General features: G+C 43.4%; 1 protein-coding gene across 22 annotated transcripts in view; it reads left to right on the plus strand.

The window, feature by feature from the left end:
• The window catches only part of IHO1 (interactor of HORMAD1 1), a 45378-nt gene extending 29590 nt beyond the window's left edge, over positions 1-15788 (plus strand). For all 22 annotated transcript variants that reach the window (XM_083492592.1, XM_083492583.1, XM_083492590.1 and 19 more), the window contains 4 exons: positions 1361-1409; positions 1639-1714; positions 11808-11914; positions 14218-15788. In XM_083492592.1, coding sequence (XP_083348718.1) covers positions 1361-1409; positions 1639-1714; positions 11808-11914; positions 14218-15207 — 1222 coding nt within the window. In that variant the 3' untranslated portion in view covers positions 15208-15788. The remainder of the gene's footprint in view (positions 1-1360; positions 1410-1638; positions 1715-11807; positions 11915-14217) is intronic.
• The last annotated feature ends 4598 nt before the right edge of the window (positions 15789-20386 follow it).

Genomic DNA, 20386 nt, shown 5'->3' on the forward strand with positions numbered 1-20386 from the left:
CAGCAGGTCTTCTAAAATAAAAATCATTTGGTGGAAAGAATCTTTTTAGCTTTGTTCCCTTGTTGAGCTGTGCAGGAATCTTTGTTCCTGACTGGATTCTCTGTGGAGTGTTCCTGATTCCTCACATGTTTAGTGAATGTGGCAGCTCCCCACACTTCTCCCTCAGCCTTCCTACCATAGCCTGGCGTTTTGTGCCTCCTATGCTAGCCAGCTGTCCTGAGGTTAAGTGGAGGATGTTGTCTTATTGCCAATGCTGAAGTAAGGGCAGCTGCCAGATGGTCAGATTCTGTATGTGGAAAATTTAGGAGGCACCACCTTGTCCTTTGGCTCCTGCAGCAAAATGATCTAGGATGGCCCCAAGTCTCCACAAATTCTGAACGTGTATGACCTGTGCTACAGGAACTGCAACTGGTACTTTTTATTAGCCAGTGCACACAGATGTAAAATGGTACATACAACAATGCATAAATCAGTGCCCGACTTTCCATACTTTACACTGTCAAGTTTCTTAGAAACACCCCCCCCCCCGTTTTTTATTTGTAACTATATCTGCCACAGTTTCACAAAATATGAGTGTCCTTCCTTCACCCAGGTAAGGGCTCCCAAGCCACAATCTCAATCTTTTCCTCTGCACTTGTCACCTACCTGGAAGGAATACCTCCCAGACACATTCTCCAGTTCATTTTTCATTTGTTATTCCTTCACTTCCTCAGAGCCAGTGTGGTGTAGTGGTTAAGAGTGGTAGACTCATAACCTGGTGAACCGGGTTTGATTCCCCGCTCCTCCACATGCAGCTGCTGGGTGACCTTGGGCCAGTCACACTTCTCTGAAGTCTCTCAGCCCCACTCACCTCACAGAGTGTTTGTTGTGGGGGAGGAAGGGAAAGGAGAATGTTAGCCACTTTGAGACTCCTTCGGGTAGTGATAAAGCAGGATATCAAATCCAAACTCCTCTTCTTCTTCTCAGGTTACTGGCACCGTTTTCAAATGTTTCCTCTTCCACAATCCTACCATGCCCCCCCCCCATTTTCTTTTTTTCCATCATCAGATCTTAGCAGGTAAAACTGACTTGTTGAAACAAGCTCTCCTACAATTACTAGAACCCCTGATTTAGGACTTGCCATCCGTCAGCATTTCAGAAAAACAAGTTCACTGGGGGTTCTTGCTAATGGAATTTACTTGACTATAGAGGTGAAAGTTCCATGGAGATAAATACTTAAATGAGGAATTAAAATGTGTTAAATCTACATTTTGCTATGTGGTGCATGCTGTCTCATGAGATTAATCTTGGCTTTTCCCTGTATTTGCTTTTGACTAATTTGCATACAAATTTTGTGTTTTTTTGTGTATCTCCCATTCAGCGAGCTTTTAAACACCTTTATTTTGAACACTAAAGAGAGTCTTCAAAGGGTAAGTGAATCCAAATTATAAGCTGGAAGCAGGGGTGGGAAATGTTTCATGCATTTCTCCTATTTTCTAATTAATAGAGCATTTGCCTTTTGTCATGCCCTATGATAAAATATAATTGAACCTTTGGTTTGAATGCTTTTCGATTCAGCTGGAAACACTGACTATACTGAAAACACCATAAGGGAAATGAATAAATATTAAGTCTTTCACAAAACTATTTATTTTGCAGCTGCACTTTTCCTTAGATAAGTTTGAAGAAACTCTGAAATCTATTTTGGATGGCTTCGGAAGCTTTTCTAAGTCGAGTAAGTACTTGGGATTTTTCTATTACAATCAGAGTGTGGGGTCAGACTAATCATTGCATCTGCATCTCTCCATAGCTACAGGGAAACCTTTCCAGGTGCTATGGTTTCACCTGGGTGATCATGAACCAGCCACTATCACCATAGGAAATGCAGTGATTTACTGTATTAATTTCATCTTTATCCCATCCTTCCTCCAAGGAACACACTTCTATCCTCAAAAGAACCGTATGAGATAGGGACTTGGCAAAAGGTCGCCCAGTAAGCCTCAAGGCTGAGCAGGAATTTGAACACAGGTTCTACTGTGCTGCTCTAACCACTGTGTGATCCTGGCTCTCCACTTGTTGTGAATGACACACTAGTTATCCACGTCTCTAGTAAATGACTTTTGCCCTATAAAAGCATGACTGTTTGGGAGTCACTTATTGTGGGGATAGTTTTACAGTGGTACCTCGGGTCACAGATGCTTCAGGTTACAGACTCCGCTAACTGAGAAATAGTACCTCGGGTTAAGAACTTTGCTTCAGGATGAGAACAGAAATCATGCGGCGGCAGCAGCAGGAGGTTCCATTAGTTAAAGTGGTACCTCAAGTTAAGAACAGTTTCAGGTTAAGAATAGACCTCCAGAATGAATTAAATTCTTAATCCGAGGTACCACTGTATTAGTGTCTTTGGAAGGGGGTGGGGCATTGTTTGGTGCACTTGAGGCATGTTGGCAAATCTACCCCTCTGCTTAGCTGTGTTATTTTCAGTCAGATTACTTCCCCCCATCTGTCTCCCCTGTGAACACCAGAAATTGTGCACCTATCCTTTCCATGGTTAGAGCACTCACTTCTGAAAATGAAGGCTCTTTCCCTATGAAGCCTGCTCATTTTCCCACACTAATGCTACCCCAAATCCCTTTTCACATAGGTGACTATGGGAGTGGCGCCCGAGGTGGCTAATACTATTATTAGTCCACTTTAATTGCCAAAACCTAAATATATGGTATGCTCTTGAATCCCTCCTGCAAAATAGTGACAGCCTAGAGGCACTTTAGATGCACCCAGTGGCGTAGCGTGGGTTGTCAGCACCCGGGGCAAGGCAAGTAATTTGCGCCCCCTAACCCGTGGATTTGCGCCCCCTAACCCCCAGATGTTGCGCCCGGTGCGGCCGGCCCCCCCCTGCACCCCCCACGCTATGCCACTGGATGCACCAACAGTGGCAAATTCAGACACGGAATAGGAGTATGAATTCTAGTATGGCATGACTAGAAAATTTGGTTTGAGTAACATGGAACTAATTTCCCTTTTTACTGAAGGAGAAAGTGCAGCCATGAGCTAAGGATTTACATAAGGTAGTCCAGGACGTCTATCGGCAGGCTGGGATTTAAATATTAAACTCATTTTGAAGTATAATTGAAACACTGGGTACTATATTGGAAAAATTGCTTTGGACAGGTGCACGTGTGTGTGTAAAAAACTACCTGCCAATCATTTAAAAGCAAAATATGTTAGTATTGCTTGAAAACTTAGCTATGTTCCTATAAGGCATTGTGAAATGTAAGTTTTCATATAGCAGAACACTTGGCATCTGCCATATTAACAAGCCACATTTCAGCAGAATGTTGCATCAGCCATGTTCAGCATATTGCTTCTTCCATCTACACCGGTTCATCTGTACATATCTGGTTGCCAATAAACACTGCTGTTCGATTGGGATCACAGTGATGGTTAATTATCCTCCTACCATTAAGTAACTGCAGTGGAGTCTTGGAAAGATATCAGTTAAATGTGTTCCCTTTGAAATCCAAGTCTCTCACCTCCTGCATCTGGTGCAAAAAGATGAGAAAGTTTTCCTCCAAGTGACAGGCATTTTGCAGACTGCAGCTGTCAGCATGTGCCTCTGGGAGAATATTGTATATATTATATGTTATTGGTAGATAGGGAAAGCAGCAGGAATTAGGTCGATGTATTAGACTTCCCAGTGTATCAAATGGGCAATGCCCTAGTCTCTAGCTGCTGTGAATATAGGGAATTTGTTTTGAGAATGTGGCCTCATGTGAAGAAGGCAATGGCTTAGCTCATTTTAAGCTCATTATTTAGAGTTGTGCTGCTCATAACTAAGCTGTTACTCCTTTTCCTTTTTTGCCTCTGTGCCTGGCTGTGCAGTTCGTCAGCTGGGGAGGGCGGGGAATTTTCATAGACATGTATGCCATTGATTTAGCACAGTGGGATCCAAAAACATTTAATGTAATAATGACTTCAGGAGAAATCTCAGCTTTCCTGCTGCTTGGCAGTTTTTTCACTGGCAGATGTTAGGACGAAACCTTCCACATGGGCAGTTTATTCCATCACCATCCATTGTCTTGCCATGTGGTTCCTCCTGGCCATAGCCCCAGACAGGTTTAGGTGTTCTAGATGAGGCATTAAAACTTCACACAAAATCAGCTAAGGGAATGTCACCTAAACTCAACTTTGGGAACTTCACAGCTAAATGGGAACTTGCATAGCGAGGCTCCGGGCCCCGCAGTTCCCTTAGCTAATAAACACACAGACACAAATGTTTAGGTTAATGGGATAAAATAGGCCACAACTTTATTGGTTACAGATGTGAGTGGTTTGGCTTAGGCATTGGGTAAAACCAGACTGTATCCTGACTCCTGCCCATCTGCAGGGAGTCTCATAAGGGTAAACCACCGGTAGGGGGAGCCCTATTATATACATCAAATCAGGGCACCCCCAGGGTCCCAGTGGGGTCGTGTCATGGCCCAAGCCCACGGCCAAGCTTTGGACAGGAACCACACCCCCAGATCCCTTTAACGGGGGTACCCTTAAGGTGGAGGGGCAGGTGGAGGCCACCACCTCCCCTCCCATAAACAAGGCTTACCCAATGCCTAACCTTACAAAGTTGTGACAGTTGCTACAAGGTAAGCGAAAACCAAATGGCTGGTGCCAATCTGCCAAGTGGAAAAATTCCTACCTGGCCCCAACAATATGGCAGCCGACCTTAGTCCATAGCAAGGACGCTGTCAGGCAACACATAAACGTGAGGAGGTGAAAGGAGGCCATGCTGCTGTTTAAAGTGCTAGTGGCCATGCCCCCTGGCTATCCTGATTGGTCAGCTGGGGGGGGCGTCACGTGGCTGGGAGTCCCTATGATGTGGGTGGCATCCCTCCATCCACAGCCAGGTCACTGGGAGGTCTCGACCCTCCTGCAATACCACCCCCCGGGGGAAGGGGAGCAGATTTAATATCACCTATTTCCATAGCTTGTTGGTGCCCCCATACTCAGCTGCACAGCAGCACCCTCCCCACCATTGCATCTTTATTTAAGAATTCATGTGCTGCCCTTCAGGGAAAAAACACATATTTTCAGGGCAACTTACAAATAAAACAATGAGCAGCTAAGTAAAATACATTGTGAAACAACAATATTATTTTTAAAATAGCAGATAAAAGTAGCATAATGGACCAGAGATAAAACTAAGATTAAAAGACCTAGGATATATATATATATATATATATTCATGTTCACCTTTGCTTCCAAATATCCCCTAGTAGTGAGCAATTCAAGCATATATGCTGAAATTCTGCTATGAAAGGAAACCATCTCCTATCTGCTGCTTCACAGAAGTGCTGACCTAAAGGTCAGGTGTACCTTTCAAAAAGGACTCAGCAGAGCAAGCCCAGATTCTCCTTTGCGCAATGCTTTTGACTTGACATACATAACAGCAAATCAAGCACTGACCAAGCTGTCTGTTTTACATTTCCTTGCAGGCTTCAGGTCAGCTGTCCACTTAAAACAGACTACTAACAAATTTATTTTACTGAGCTAATGTTTGTTTGGTGCACCCTGTTTTTCCTTAAACCCCTCGCCCACTCAGTTTCAAAAGAGTTGGAAAAATTGCTCCCATGAAGAGTAGGGGGTGTTGCTGTCCGATGCCCCTAGGCAAGTGAGCACAGTTAAAACATCTATATCTCATCTTTCCAAACCCAAGGCAGCTTTTCGCATTTGTATTATGAACAAATTGTGCAAATTATTCTAACCAGTAAAACAAACAAAACATTAAAACCGTTAATGTTAACATTTGTTTTGCATAACAGAGTCTGCCTTCCCTTTTAGTTTTATACAGTATAACATAAAATGCAAACGCTACCAGAGCCTTTCAGTCTCTTTCTTCCTCCACTGTTTGGAGGCAGTATGCGCCTGAATGCCAGTTGCTGGGACTCAAAAGTGGGGAGGGGGTTGTTGCCTTCAGGTTGTGCTTGCAGGCTTCTTATAGGCATCTGTTTGGCTGCTGTGAGAACAGAATGCTGCCTAAAGGGGGGCCCTTGGCCAGATCTAGGACAGCTAAACTGGTGTCATGGTGCTGAAGGACCATATTTCTGATTCCCACTCACTATTACTGAATGGGCTTTGCATTGGTATCATCTTTAACATCAGATTGCTGGGTTTACCACCAAATAATTTATTCCCTGAAGATATTGAGTTATACTGATTTGCTTCGCGTGTGCTGTTTCTAAATATATGGTAAGCTAACACAATGTGGAGAATGTCTGACGTGCAATTTAGAACCGGCTTGTTATTTACTAGCTTTCTTAGCGAGCAATTAGAAAGAAACTCACATATTCCCCCAATTGTTTTCTCCCAGCTTGTAACACTGGCATGCCTACATGGATAGTGCCAAAGTGCATATGCACCCTAGAGAATTGTGCCCCAACCATGCCATAGAGCAGCTTGGAAATCTATCTGCTTCCTCCCTTCTGCCCATAGCTGTCAACTGTCCCTTATTTGGCGGGAAAGTCCCTTATCCCAGCGCTGTGTCCCGCTGCTGTCCCTTATTGATGATGTCCCTTAAATTTCCCGGGTTTCAAAGGAAGCAGCTCCTCTCCCTCCCGCCCTGCCAGCCAGGGAGGAGGGAGGCTCCAACTGTGTTGCTTTGCTGCGTTGCTCACCCAATAAGGAGTCTAAGAACGACTGGGTGGAGCTTGCATGCCTTGTGCTGATCAAATCGGCAGCGTTGCCTGGGGACTCGCCTTTGCTCAGCGCTTTCCAGCGGAGAGGTGATGGTGGTTTTCCTTGCTGCATCCCCTTTGCCGGGTTGCTGCGCTGTGGGAACCACCGCTTGAGGCTTCGTTTGGCTGCTGGCTGGGCTTTCTGCCTTTGGCTTGGAGGGCCTCAGAAGTTGAACATACCTGTGCTTGGAAAATCCCTTATTTTGGCTGCTGATCCCTTATTTTTGAGGCTGCTGGTCCTTTATTTTCAAATCTGTAAGTTGACAGCTATGCTTCTGCCAATACAGATACACCTGAGAACAAGTGGGGATGGGGGAATGGCTAACCTACAACATGTCTGCAAGAAACAATCAAGAGAATTAAGCCAATTCTAGAGCATATATTTACCAAACAAAAAGTAGTACAGTTGTGCGGCAATCTTTGAGAGTCTGATTGAAAGTAAGAGGCCAACGGTTAAGAACATCTGTGCATGCACTCACAAAGTAGTCAGCTTTGCAGTTAACACAGCGTAACAGCAATCAATGAGAGCTTCATTGAGAGTAAAGGGCTTCCTTCAAGAACTTTTGCATATATATGTACAAAGCAGCCAGGTCAGCCTGACTGCTAATTCTACATTTCTTATATTTGCATTTCAAGCAAAAGAAATTATTTTGGGGGTAAATGGCACTCTAAACAGTGCACCTACAAACTAGACAAATTCAAATCCACGCCTGAAATTACAGACTTCAGCAACATATCTGAATAATGTAGTATCTGAACGAGCACAAAGCAAAATAATTGTCACTGAAATTATTGTGTATGAATGGAGTCAGAGATTGGACATTATTTGTCTCTCGATTATCTACCCACCACAATAATGGGGTGCTGTGGCAAACAACGACGATACGATCGAAGGTGTCATTATCCTTGCTAATGTAGCATGTCTGAAAAATTGTTGTATGTACAAGCTACATTAGCAAGAAACGCTTCCCCCTTGATTGTGACTACCGCAGCTGATGTGAGGACTCGGAGTAACCCATTAAAATATTTAGAATTAACTAATGCAACATCTACATAATTGCAATGGGCAACAGGTCTGCAGACAGGAGCACATGGAGGTATTCCTTGGTGTAATTCATAAACATAGGAAACCTTCCTAATAAGTAACAAAGGTAGATTCAACAAGCCTGAATGCTGCCTGCTGCTGGGCTATGGTGACTGGCAGTAGTTCTCCAGGCTTTCAGACAAGAGTTCCTTTCTTAGTCGTACATGCAGATGCCAGAGATTGAGACTTCCACATGCAAAACATGGGCTCCACCACTGAGCTGTAGCCATTTCATTAAAGAGAAACACCAGCTTTGATATCTATACAGTGATACCTCGGGTTACACACGCTTCAGGTTACATATGCTTCAGGTTACACACTCCGCTAACCCAGAAATAGTGCTTCAGGTTAAGAATTTTGCTTCAGGATAAGAACAGAAATTGGGCTGCAGCGGCAGCAGGAGGCCCCATTAGCTAAAGTGGTGCTTCAAGTTAAGAACTGTTTTAGGTTAAGAACGAACCTCCGGAACGAATTAAGTACTTAACCCGAGGTACCACTGTATACTGGTGTCATGTTGCCAAAGAACCGTATTTCTGAACATAGGCACCTTTTGGTCCTAAACTGGATGAACATCCAATGGGATTGTAATTTCTTAGGTGCTGCACTGTGTTCACAGATTTTAAAAAGGGAACCCTTATACTGCCGGTGTCTGACTTCATAAGAACAAACAGCAGGTGGCTGGATGGGTTGCTGTCCATCAGTGAAACACCTGTGTGGAGATATGATTAAACAGCTCTCTCGAACTATACAGTTCTAAAGATGACTTCCAGACTGCTATGCCTTTTCTCAAGTCATCTGAAAGCACCCTTTGAGAAACTGACACCGTCTCCACTGGATAGTGTCACCAGGAGAATTGCTGAGAATTACTGTAAAAGTTCAAGATTCCCATTAGGACTCTAACCCAAATAATACATGAGGCTCGACATTCAAATCCAGTAATTTACGGAAATGGATGGGTTTTTGAGCAAATAAATTTAGAAGCCATGCCCAGGGCACCAAGACTTCACAGGGCTGCTTAAAACTAATAAGCCCAAAAGCGATTGTGTTGGCTATTAGCGGAGAAACTGTCACCTAGCAGTATTATTTTTTCTTTGAAAAGGAAAAGAAAGATAACCCATCATCTGCATTCTGCTTTCAGTCTATAGCCTTGTGCGGTAATGTATTAACCATTAATAAGGATAACCGCCATAGAGGGAAAGAGCCTTTTTTATTTCAGGAAACTTGTCTTAGATGTAGCAGCCAGACTTTTAATGAGGCTTTTACTTTTTGTCTAGTTTTTGAGCAAGGTTGACTGGGGTCAAGTAATATGCTTGGCTGCGACTGCGGCGTCAGTGATGGATCTAAATGTGCTTCTGCCATGTAAACAGCTATGGAACATTTATGAAAAATAATAATAATGAGAAATGATGGTACTGTAATAACACAAAAGGAGTTTCTTATTTAATCATATGTGTTGATACAGTACAAGAGTGATGACCTTTTTGAAAACGGTGGTAAATTCGATTCAGTTGAGGAAATGATGAATTGTAAAATACCCTGAGATCCACTAGTTTGCCAGATGGATTATATGAAAGAAGCAGTGTGTAAACAGGAGATAATCTTGAATTTGATAAGCTGCAAGATTGACTTTACTGACTTCAGTGAAATATTGAAAAGCATCAACTTTCCTGACAAAATGTGAATGCTTAGGAAAAGTGCGGAATATATTAAAAATGTAAAATGGGTATCATATATGAAAACAAAGGTCAGAATAGATGTACCACTTCCTGTCTCATTGGCATTGGTTATTAGCTATACACATCAGGAGGAATTCAATGTTCTACTAAGGCGATTGTTCTGTTAGAATCTCTTCTCTCCTTCTGACGCCCCCTCTCCAATGTTAACCAGGGTGGCCAAAGCCACCCATATCCCCAAATTAGGCCTGAAACCACAACAAAAGTGGTCTACATAATGTTTCATCATAGAACAAAAACAAGCACAGCAACACAAAATTCCAATAGTTGGCACAATATTTTATTTCCAATGCTAAGTGTGTGTGTGTGTGTGTGACACTGAAATAAATTGATAAATTGATTTCCTCATTTACTGCTCCATCACCTCTTCCTCTGTTGTTTGTCCTATGTTGACTATCCTGTGTAGCCTTTTAGATTGTAGGCTTCTCTGGCAGGGAGTTTGGTGTAGCGGTTAAGAGCAGTGGACTCATAATCTGGTGAACCGGGTTCGCCTCCCCGCTCCTCCACATGCAGCTGCTGGGTGACCTTGGGCTAGTCACACCTCTCTGACGTCTCTCAGCCTTACCTCACAGAGTGTTTGTTGTGGGGGAGGAAGGGAAAGGAGAATGTTAGCCGCTTTCAGACTCCTTAGGGTAGTGATAAAGCGGGATATCACATCCAAACTCTTCTTCTTCTTCTTGCTATACGTAGAGTACATTGTTGTTGTTTAGTCGTTTAGTCGTGTCCGACTCTTCGTGACCCCATGGACCAGAGCACGCCAGGCACTTCTGTCTTCCACTGCCTCTGGCAGTTTGGTCAAACTCATGCTGGTAGCTTCGAGAACACTATCCAACCATCTCGTCCTCTGTCGTCCCCTTCTCCTTGTGCCCTCCATCTTTCCCAACATCAGGGTCTTTCCCAGGGAGTCTTCTCTTCTCATGAGGTGGCCAAAGTATTGGAGCCTCAGCTTCACAATCTGTCCTTCCAGTGAGAACTCAGGGCTGATTTCCTTCAGAATGGATAGGTTTGATCTTCTTGCAGTCCATGGGACTCTCAAGAGTCTCCTCCAGCACCATAATTCAAAAGCATCAATTCTTCGGCGATCAGCCTTCTTTATGGTCCAGCTCTCACTTCCATACATCACTACTGGGAAAACCATAGCTTTTACTATACGGACCTTTGTTAGAGTACATAGTACTATATAATTAGTCAATACTAAAAATTCTCAGGAAATTAACTACTCTACAAAGTTTTACACTTTTTTTTTTGGCACTTTTTCCATGCCTGAGTAAAAATGCAGAATACACAGAACCCAAATATGTATACTGAGGCCTGTTAACTACAATCGAAATTATTGCAGATAGCAGGAGCCGATTTGAAGTTAATGGCAGAGGTGCTTCATGGGCTTTCAGTTATAGCTAGACCTTGCATCGGCTGATGCATGCTCTATGTGTTATGTACCAAAAATCAAGCAAATAATAACCTTGATGATGATGATGATATTTGTATACCACCCTTCATCTGTAGATCTCAGGGCGGTTCACAGCATAAAGATACAAGATAAAAACACAAAATACGTAATAAAAACAAAACAACCCATAACCCCACCTCCCCCTTCCCTGACTTCTCTTGTAGCTAATTCCTTTGTGGATATATCATTGGGACTGTACACTTACTTCCTGCTTGCAGCAAATGGGGCTCTGGATTTTGTGGGAGGGGTGGAATGTGGTATGTGGTGGACCAGATGGGCCTCAAAAGTTCTTTCCAGCTCTGTTATTCATAGTGTGGGGTTGTTGTTTTGATTAACAAGCATGCGCTATACAAACTGTACAAAAGTTTTGCCTTTTGAGTGCCACTTTTTTTGAAAAAGCAAGTGGCATTTCCAAGAACCTTCCACACATGTCTCATCTTAGTCATTGGTAGAACTGTGGCATGATGACGTGTATGGGGTTGGGATGTGCTGTGAAAATACCTTGAATTACTTGGAATTATATGGAAGAGATTGGGCTAGGGATCTGTATGTATAAAAGAAGAAGCAGGTGGGCTTTATAACATTTATAACATTTATAAAATGATTCTTCCTTCGTTGCACATGCCCACTTGGAAGCACCATTGTGTCAGTTTTAAATATCACTGTGGTGGTGGGGACATTTTCTAGTTCTCTTTGTGAAATGTTGCGCCCACTTCATAACCCACAGTATACAATTTCATTCCAACCTCGCTGAGAAACACTGAGTGGCATTTTATCTTTGACAGAGTAAATGTGACAGGATAAATGTGGTTTGTATTGATTTCTGTGTCTAGTGCAAGAAACATCTCAATCCTATTATGAATTGGTGCTGAATGCTCTGAGAGACAAAAATGAAATGGAGCAAGCATTACTGGGAGTGGAGAAGAAAAGGCTGGAAAACGTAAGTGTGGAGATTGTTCTACTTTATTTAGCTGAACTCTGCCCCCACTTCTTCTTTTCTCTCTTCAGAAAATGCAGACTAATTATCAGATGGTGCCTTCAGAGACACATCTGTACATTTCCTGTAATGAAATAATAATCAGCTTTTTAGCTGTAGTGCATTGTTGTCAGGGACTGTAGTTTGCCACAAACAAGACTCCAAAATGCCAAAAAAACCCACCCAACACTCAGGTTCACAACCGGCAGAATAAATTGGTCCCTCCACCATTATTATTTTTTTCAAAGTATCACTTATGTATAGACTCCTTTTTTGGGCAGTGGGGACTTTTCACAGGGGAACTGCATATCCTTGCAACTTTTTTTCTGGTGAAAATAGGGATGTCCTGTTTCGTACCCTCCAACATTTATCCTATGAAAATAGGGGAAAGCGGGACATTTTGGAATCAAATCAGAAACTGGGACAGCTTCTGTAAATCCAACTGTCCCTGGAAAACAGGGTGGCTCTGGAATTGACATATTTTTCTTGGGATTGAGTGGATTTAACAAAAACAATGATATTCAGTTTTATTAAGAAACTAGAAACTCATCACCTTCATTATCGTTTCCTCCTTAATAATAAAGATGCAAGTTTTCTTAGGGAGCCAGTGTGGTGTAGTGGTTAAGAGCGGTAGTCTCATAATCTGGGGAACCAGGTTCGCAGCTCTGCTCCTCAACATGCAGCTGCTAGCCACACTTCTCTGAGGTTTCTCAGCCCCACTCACCTCACAGAGTGTTTGTTGTGGGGGAGGAAGGGCAAGGAGAATGTTAGCCACTTTGAGACTCCTTCGGGTAGTGATAAAGCGGGATATCAAATCCAAACTCTTCTTCTTCTTCTATGCACATGTTTGCTGAGAAAACATAAGCTACCAGAGCAGTCCACTCACATCTATGTTAGGGCTCCTCAAGATGACCTATTTATTAATTAATCATCCTCCTGATTTGCTTGCACAAAGCTTACATGGAAGTTAGATTAAATTGGGTCTTTATTTCACATTTGTTCTGATTTGTTTGCAAGGAGGCTATATGACAATAGGCGTGTGTCCTGATTTGCTTGTGGCGTGGAACATCCTTCTATCAATCATGCGTTTTTCCATACTTTACAATGCTTTTCCCTGTCGCTTTCCCAACTGCTAAAAGTCTTTTAAAAAGTGGATTTGTTGCACTAGTGTGACAGGGTGCTTTAATCTACTTTACTTGTGCAAATACTGAAACCCTGGAGGTACCTTTAATTGTTTGTGGCCAAAAAGAATTAGCTGGCTTTGGTAAGATTGCCCCCATGTAATTCTTAACTGTTGCAGGGGAGTGGGTGCTTTCAAGCCTATGAGGAGAATTGCTCTGTATGAAAAAGAGGCATCAGGCACATTCAGAGCAGTGCTGCTATACTCTTGCGATCACCCTCTTGCCTTTGATTTGCAGAATAAATTATCTTGCCCTGGAATGCCAATGCAACACCTCTGAAGTGAGCCTAACAAGGGATACGGGTTAATAAGGGTCTCAAGGATGGAATTAATCAACCAGGGTCACAAAGAGCTGTCTCTGTTTAAGATGTCAGCTTTCAAAACTGTACTATGCAGGAATCAAATATATTAAAAATGTAGCTTTCAGAACCTGGAACTCCTATGAAAATAAGGAAACTTCTTCAGTCAAAAAAGAGAAGTTAGGAATGTCATAAAATTAATGAAACTAGGTGAATAATTTGGGAACACTGTTTCACGAATGATCAGAGAAAAAGCCACGACAGGAATAGAATGAATCTAAAAGAAACCAATGAAGAATAGGGATGCTGCCAAAAAAAGGGGGGGGGGGAGGGAGAGAATGATTTTGACTAATATCTCCTTCCTTCTAATAACTGAAATTTCTACCCCAATTTCTACTCCAATAGGTAAAATATGCATGCGAAATGTCATTCAGGTCAATAAATTATCGGCTCACTAAATTATTCAGCTGAGAAAATTATCAGCACTCGTCCACATTCATGAAAGTGAGAGGTATCATGATGGCGATGTTCTGCCTCCATACTTGGAAGTAATAATGCTTCTGAAAAGCAGTTGAGAGGAAGGTTTTCCTGTTCCTGGGTCCTGCTTGTGGGCTTTCCACAGGGATCTGGTTGCCCACCGTGAGAACAGGATCCAGTTGATCCATGCTCGCTTCACTATTTCTTCGTTTTGTTTTGTTTTGGTTTTGTTTTAGAATTGAAAGCATTTCTGTTCTAGATTGTGAATTCATACCGTCTAATGATTCTACTCCCCTCATCACTTTCCACAGAAAGATACGGAGATCTCAGATCTGAAATCCAGCCTGCAGTCGCTGACGGAGAGTTTGGAGCAGCTCACAGCTCAGCAGAAAGAGCAACACTTGAAGCTCTGTGAGCGGTTGGAACACCTGCAGCTCCCTAGCCTTCTGGCTGATTTGAAAACATTCATTTCTGCACCCAGAGTACCAATTCATATAAAGGACAGTGTTTCCCAGACTTCCCCAGACATGATGTCCAGACAGGTACCTAACAATTCCCACGCAAGTGATGCTCCTCCAGGCAGCCTGGTCATTTCTACTGCCACAGCCTCACAGGGCAAAGAAAATGCTGACATTCAGCAGAGCAGCTGTTCTGGGGCTGGGAGCCGTGATGATTGCACCTGCCGCTCCAGTGCAGACACCGCTGCAGGCAGCCACGAGGAATGCTTGTTATATACTCAAGGACCAAGTCTATCCACACCACTGAGGAAAGTGGTCAAGAAAGGCAGTCAGGCAAAGGGGCTTAACACTCCAAAGCAGCCACAGTTGAACTGGACTCACGACGACAGTGCAAACAGCCACAAAAGTGAAAAGCTGGCCAGAGAGAGCATGATACAAAGTAAAAGTGGAGGAAGCAGGATGAAAAGAGAACCCCCAAAATATAGTGAGAGGAAAACATTTTATTCCTCCAGGAAAGGAGGGAATCATTCAAAGGTTACTACTAATGCCAGACAAGGGTTTTCTAAGTCCATCAAGTCTCCACACCTTCTGCTCCAATTCCACGAAAATTCACAGAATATACCAAATATGCCAGTAACATCCGGAGTTAAAAAGAAAGTGGATCTTTCTTGTTCAAAAAACAATAGTTTCTGGGCAGGCTCCTCTCCAGAAAGCTCTTTTTCTGAAAACCAAGTGAGATGGCTCAATCTCTCTGATGATTACTCATCTGCTTGTGGTAAACCAGCCCAGCAGAAGACTAGAACATATTGCCCGTTATTTTTTGACAGTGATTTTTCTGATTAAGAGTGTTCTCTAAAAGATGCTTCTTGTATGTAATCATCTTAGTAATACGTTGTTATGAAAACCTTTTGTGCATCACAAGCAGTAATACGCTCCTTTCTGCAAAGCTCCCCAAATGCATCACTATAACCTTGAGCAAAATTATCTATACCTGGCTTCCTTTAAAAAAAAAGATGTATTGGGCCTATTAAGATGTTCCTTAACCAGATAGAAAACCTGGGGTAAGTCTTAGACTTCCTCATCCTTTACAATCTGATCTCAGGCTGTACCATAGTCTAATAAAAGCAGGAACTCTGTTGAACCTGCCTCCCCCCCGCAAAATCCATCCCCAGAAAGAATAACTGATCTCTGCGGTGGCATTTGGGAGATATACTATGTTCAAACAAAATACAGCATAGATCTGCCTTCATTTTCTTCCCATGTCAAGGAGATGGGAGGAGATTGTACATGTGCCTGAGACACTTAAAGGGCTGAGACATCTCAACAGGCCCTTTGATATCCTTCTTCTCCCCCAAAGTGTGTCATCTAAAAACAGAACAAAAGTCTGTTATGTGTGTTGTGTCCAATAAAGCAGTTATTGTTTACTTCGGGCAGTGCTGTTACAGTAGGTTTGGGCAGGGGAACAGAGTAAAAGATGTAATCGCTTTTATTTCTGATGTGACCGTTTGAAAGGTGTTCGTTAAGTGTGCATAATAAAAGTCCAATAGATAGTTATTGGTGCGGTACCAATAAAGTTGGAAACATTCTTGTAGTTGAATGTTTCTGTAACACACATCCCACAGACGTGTGGGAAAGCAGCACCATGTGGTTTGTTGGTGTATGTGTGATAAAGAGTCCTTTGTGGAGTGGTATTTGCTGGAGAAAGCATGCATGAATGTGTTGAGATGGAGAACACTTCCTTTTCCATATTGCTTTCTCCCTCCTGGTATGATTCCAGCAGCTTCTCGCTCCCTGCAAATTGAGGCACGTTTTAAACTTGGGTATTACACCAGTCTAGTGCTCTTCAGTGGGGAAAAGCATCTTTCTTGATGGAACCCAGAAGGAGGAAAGACCGAACAAGCAGGCAATTTCAAAAAGGGAAATACTGTACCATGTATAAAAAAAAGTTCCCGAAAACATTCACCTTACTTTGCAGGGTTGCTAGTTGCAAGCCAATCCTGCACAGAAAATTTTACTTAGATCAGAGGCAAAAGCATTTCGTGGTCACCTAGATGGGACAGATCCGCCCCTCTCCACAGGGGCAAAAGCCTTTTTTTCAAAGCAGATGCTAAAAGAGAAGTTTGGGCTTGAAGCACTGGCTTAATTTTGGGCTCGGTGTTGTATGCCAATTTAGGATCAGCCAGTGCTAACGATCCCAAACTTGCCAGCTGTGCAGAAGTAATTTCCTTTGAAGCTAAAATCAATTAATATGCAGATAGTGAAGAAACAGACCCCCCCAATTAATTTATACAAGAATAAATACTTCAAAGAAACAGGCGAACCATCAAGGCAAGATGAGGTTAATTGTTTAGTTAATTTTACACTTGCCAAGCAGCTCTCAAAGTCCCCAAACCAGCGGTAGATATCTCAGACAAAAAGGGATGTTGGTAATGAACCGAAATCCGTATTTTCAAGGGTATGAGAGTCCCGTTTTATGTGATGCTTCAGCATGCGATGAAGGCATCCTGGAGATCAGTTTGGGATTTTCAGATATCCAGCATATCAAAATTATATCCAGGAATGCCCTTTTCATCACAAAAGGATAGCCCTAGATAGTACGGCCTGTAGAGAGGCAATTGTGACTGCACAAAAGCAAGGGGAGGAGAAGGAAATGCAGTGGAGGCTGGTCTACAAGTGCTACTGGGACGCAGCCCTCCCAAGGAGAATGTCAAGCGATCGAAAGCAAAATTCCCAAGAAATCTCAAAGCTGCATATTCTTTTCTCTCCCCGCACACATTTTATACTTCCATTTGAACTTGGAGAAGCTCTGCAGACGTTTCTGCCAGTCTACTGTTCTCTGGCCAACCAGGTCTCTGTAGTGCTCAGCCAATCCTAATCCCAAAATTATAGCTAAGGCAAAGAGGTCCCTCCAATGTGTCTCTGGGAAGAAAAAAATTGTGAAAATTGAGCCCTAGGTCTGCCTGCTTTTAAGCCCCTTTGTGGTAGTCCCACATCCCTCCTGCTATGAAGCCTAGTAGGGCTGCTTGAAGGGCAGTCTGAGCATGCTCAGAACTGTTCCCTCAAAAGCTACACCTCAAAACACATGATTTGGAGTTTTCCAGGAGAATGGTTTGGTTGCCAGTTTGAGCAGCTTGATTATTATTTTTTAATTAATATTTGTTAAGAGGAAGTAATGGAAGACACGAGTGTGTCAGTATCTTTATGCGCCCATTTTTTATTTAACTACAGTGGTACCTTGGATTAAGTACTTAATTCGTTCCAGAGGTCTGTTCTTAACCTTAAGTCTGTAACCTGAAGTGTATGTAACCTGAAGCGTATGTAACCCGAGGTACCACTGTATTTGTATTTTTTCATGGGATTGGGGGAGGAGGGCTAGGAAGGCTGTCTAGTATTGAAAGCATATTTCGGGTTTTTGTCGGTCCCTGGAAATCTGTGTCAGTGTGGCATGCAGTACTCTTCACATGTCTTCCCAGCCTCTTACCATTTTAAGGGCTCGTTTCCTGATGATAGCAGCCAAACCAGCCCTTAAAACTAGAAATTTGGGAAAGTGGGAAGAGAGGACAGAATGCTTGTGCTAGGACTGCATTAGCAGTAACACTCTAATCAGGAGTATGAAATCAGGAGTTTAGATATGTAGCGAAGGGTGGAAATGAGGTGGTAGAGCCTTGCTGAGGTGGTAAAATGGACTGTACCACTTTAGAGAGCGGGTGGAGAGATATTCGTGAATTATCCCCTGGGAAGAGGGGAAACCCGGGTAGGAAAAGAACACAGCAAAGAGCAGGCTGCAATAGCACTTTTCTCCCTGTGGTAGTTTGTGGGTAGAGATGGGGAGGGATTTGTTTTTTGTTTTTAAAGATAAACCCCTCAAATCCCCACTTGTTGAAACAATGTGAGGACTGAAAAACAGCCATCCTTCAAAATTCTCACAAACCCCAATTTTGCAATGCAGTTTGAAAGCCAGTTTTCCCAAAAATGCACATATGAGGTAAAAGTGTGCATTAAAAAAAATTACGTGAAAAAACAAAAATGCAGTCTGTTCGGGAAAATTGGTTGCAGAAATGTGTATGTTAGTCAAAACTGTGTTTATTAGGGTAAATTTACGCTAAAATGCTGATGAATTTTCATGAGGACCTTTTTAAAAAATCAGTTGGTGCCAAAATGTAGAGATCTGAAGTTAAGTCTGGGGAAAATGAAAGGCCTGAACTTGACAGTTCCTTCTATCCCTATTTGCAGGTGTTATTAATATTATTAACTCGCAGGAACTTTTTTTGATGAGAGAGAATTACAAAAACGATGCCCCAACTGGTACAGAATTGGGCCACCTCTTTCTGTGGCATGTCACAACAAGGCCTGCGATCTCAAATGCCCAACATTGGGCAGACGATGCTCTTTTCTTATGCAGCGATTTCCTGCGTGGTGTAGAATAGTTGCCAGGCCTGTCTGCGTGAGACATGATCCATGCATGTTGCTCCAGCTGCTGCATAACTTAATTTATCTCAATCCCCTGGAAGACGAAGCTGTGAAAAAATGATCGCTGCGTGTCCTGCCTCTGGTTTTCATAGGCGCAGGATCCCATCATTGCCTTTCCTTTCTGTAATTCTGCGATGTTCACGCCTCGTTGGGCAAACATGACAAGCTGACATTTTCCATCAGTGCGTCAACGTTCCCCCGGGGGAAGCCAAACGGCTCCGTGGAAAGTGACAGCGACACAAATGACTAAGGAAGTATGCAGGGTCCTGAGAGCGATGGGTAATGCTGGGTAATGCTGGTGCGATAGCCGTCGTGTATGTGTGTCTCTGCTCGCCCCCCGCCAGCCCGCCTTCCCTTATGCCATCATCACTCAAACAGAAGAACTTGAGAAGGAAGCTGGTGTCATTCATTACCTTGGGGTCCAGACCCCCCAACAGCAGGGAAATAAGGGCCAGGATGCTAAAGGGCTGGGCATGTGGTGCTAGCTCCAGAAGCGTTCTCCTGTCTCCCTGCCCAAAAACGCAGCACTGCCAATTCTCTACCACAGAAGACTCCATTGCAGAAGACATGAGGCTCCATCGCAAGGGCTGCCCATGAGATTGACCCAGAAACTCCAGCGGGTGCAGAATGCTGCGGTGAGACTCCTTACGGGGTCCTCGCCACGGGATCACATTCACCCGGTGCTGTACCAGCTGCACTGGCTCCCAGTGGAGTACAGGATCAGGTTTAAGGTGCTGGTTTTAACCTTTAAAGCCCTATACGGCCTAGGACCCTCGTACCTACGGGACCGCCTCTCCTGGTATGTACCATGGAGGACCTTACGGTCTTCAGACAAAAACATCTTGGAGGTCCCGGGCCACAGAGAGGTTAGGCTGGCCTCACCCATAGCCAGGGCTTTTTCGGCTGTGGCTCCGATCTGGTGGAACGCTCTGCCACAAGAGACTAGGGCCCTATGGGACTTGACATCTTTCCGCAGGGCCTGCAAGACAGAGCTGTTCCACCAGGCCTTTGGCCAGGGCACAGCCTGACCCCCTCCTGTGGTAATTCTTCACAGAACTCGAGCCCAATGGTTGCCATCAATTTGATTTGAACTGATTTTATAATGAATTGATTTTAGAATGCTGTATTATTTTACTGTTGTTAGTCGCTCTGAGCCCGGCTTTGGCTGGGGAGGGTGGGATATAAATTATTATTATTATTATTATTATTATTATTATTATTATTATTATTATTATTATTATTACTACTACTACTACTACTGGAGAACTTTAAGCAGAACAGCATCTAGCAGCGCAGGTGCTGCGAAAAGCTAGGCTGCGCCTATCTAAGGGCTCTGTTCCAGCTTCTTTCTTGCTAGAGTAACCTCCGAGTTCTGTGTTCCCCTGGAGTTCCTTCCCCGCACCCCATCTTGCCTTGATTTGCACCAAGGCTGGGACTCACCATGGCAGGGCGCCACACCTGGATCAGACCACAGGTCTCTCTTAGCAACCACGTTGGGCAAAAGATTCCTGCATTGCAGGGGGTGGGCTAGATCAGGCACCCCCAAACTCTG

This window comes from Podarcis liolepis, assembly GCF_965112155.1.
Source record: "Podarcis liolepis genome assembly, chromosome: 2".
Taxonomy (NCBI): Eukaryota; Metazoa; Chordata; class Lepidosauria; order Squamata; family Lacertidae; genus Podarcis; species Podarcis liolepis.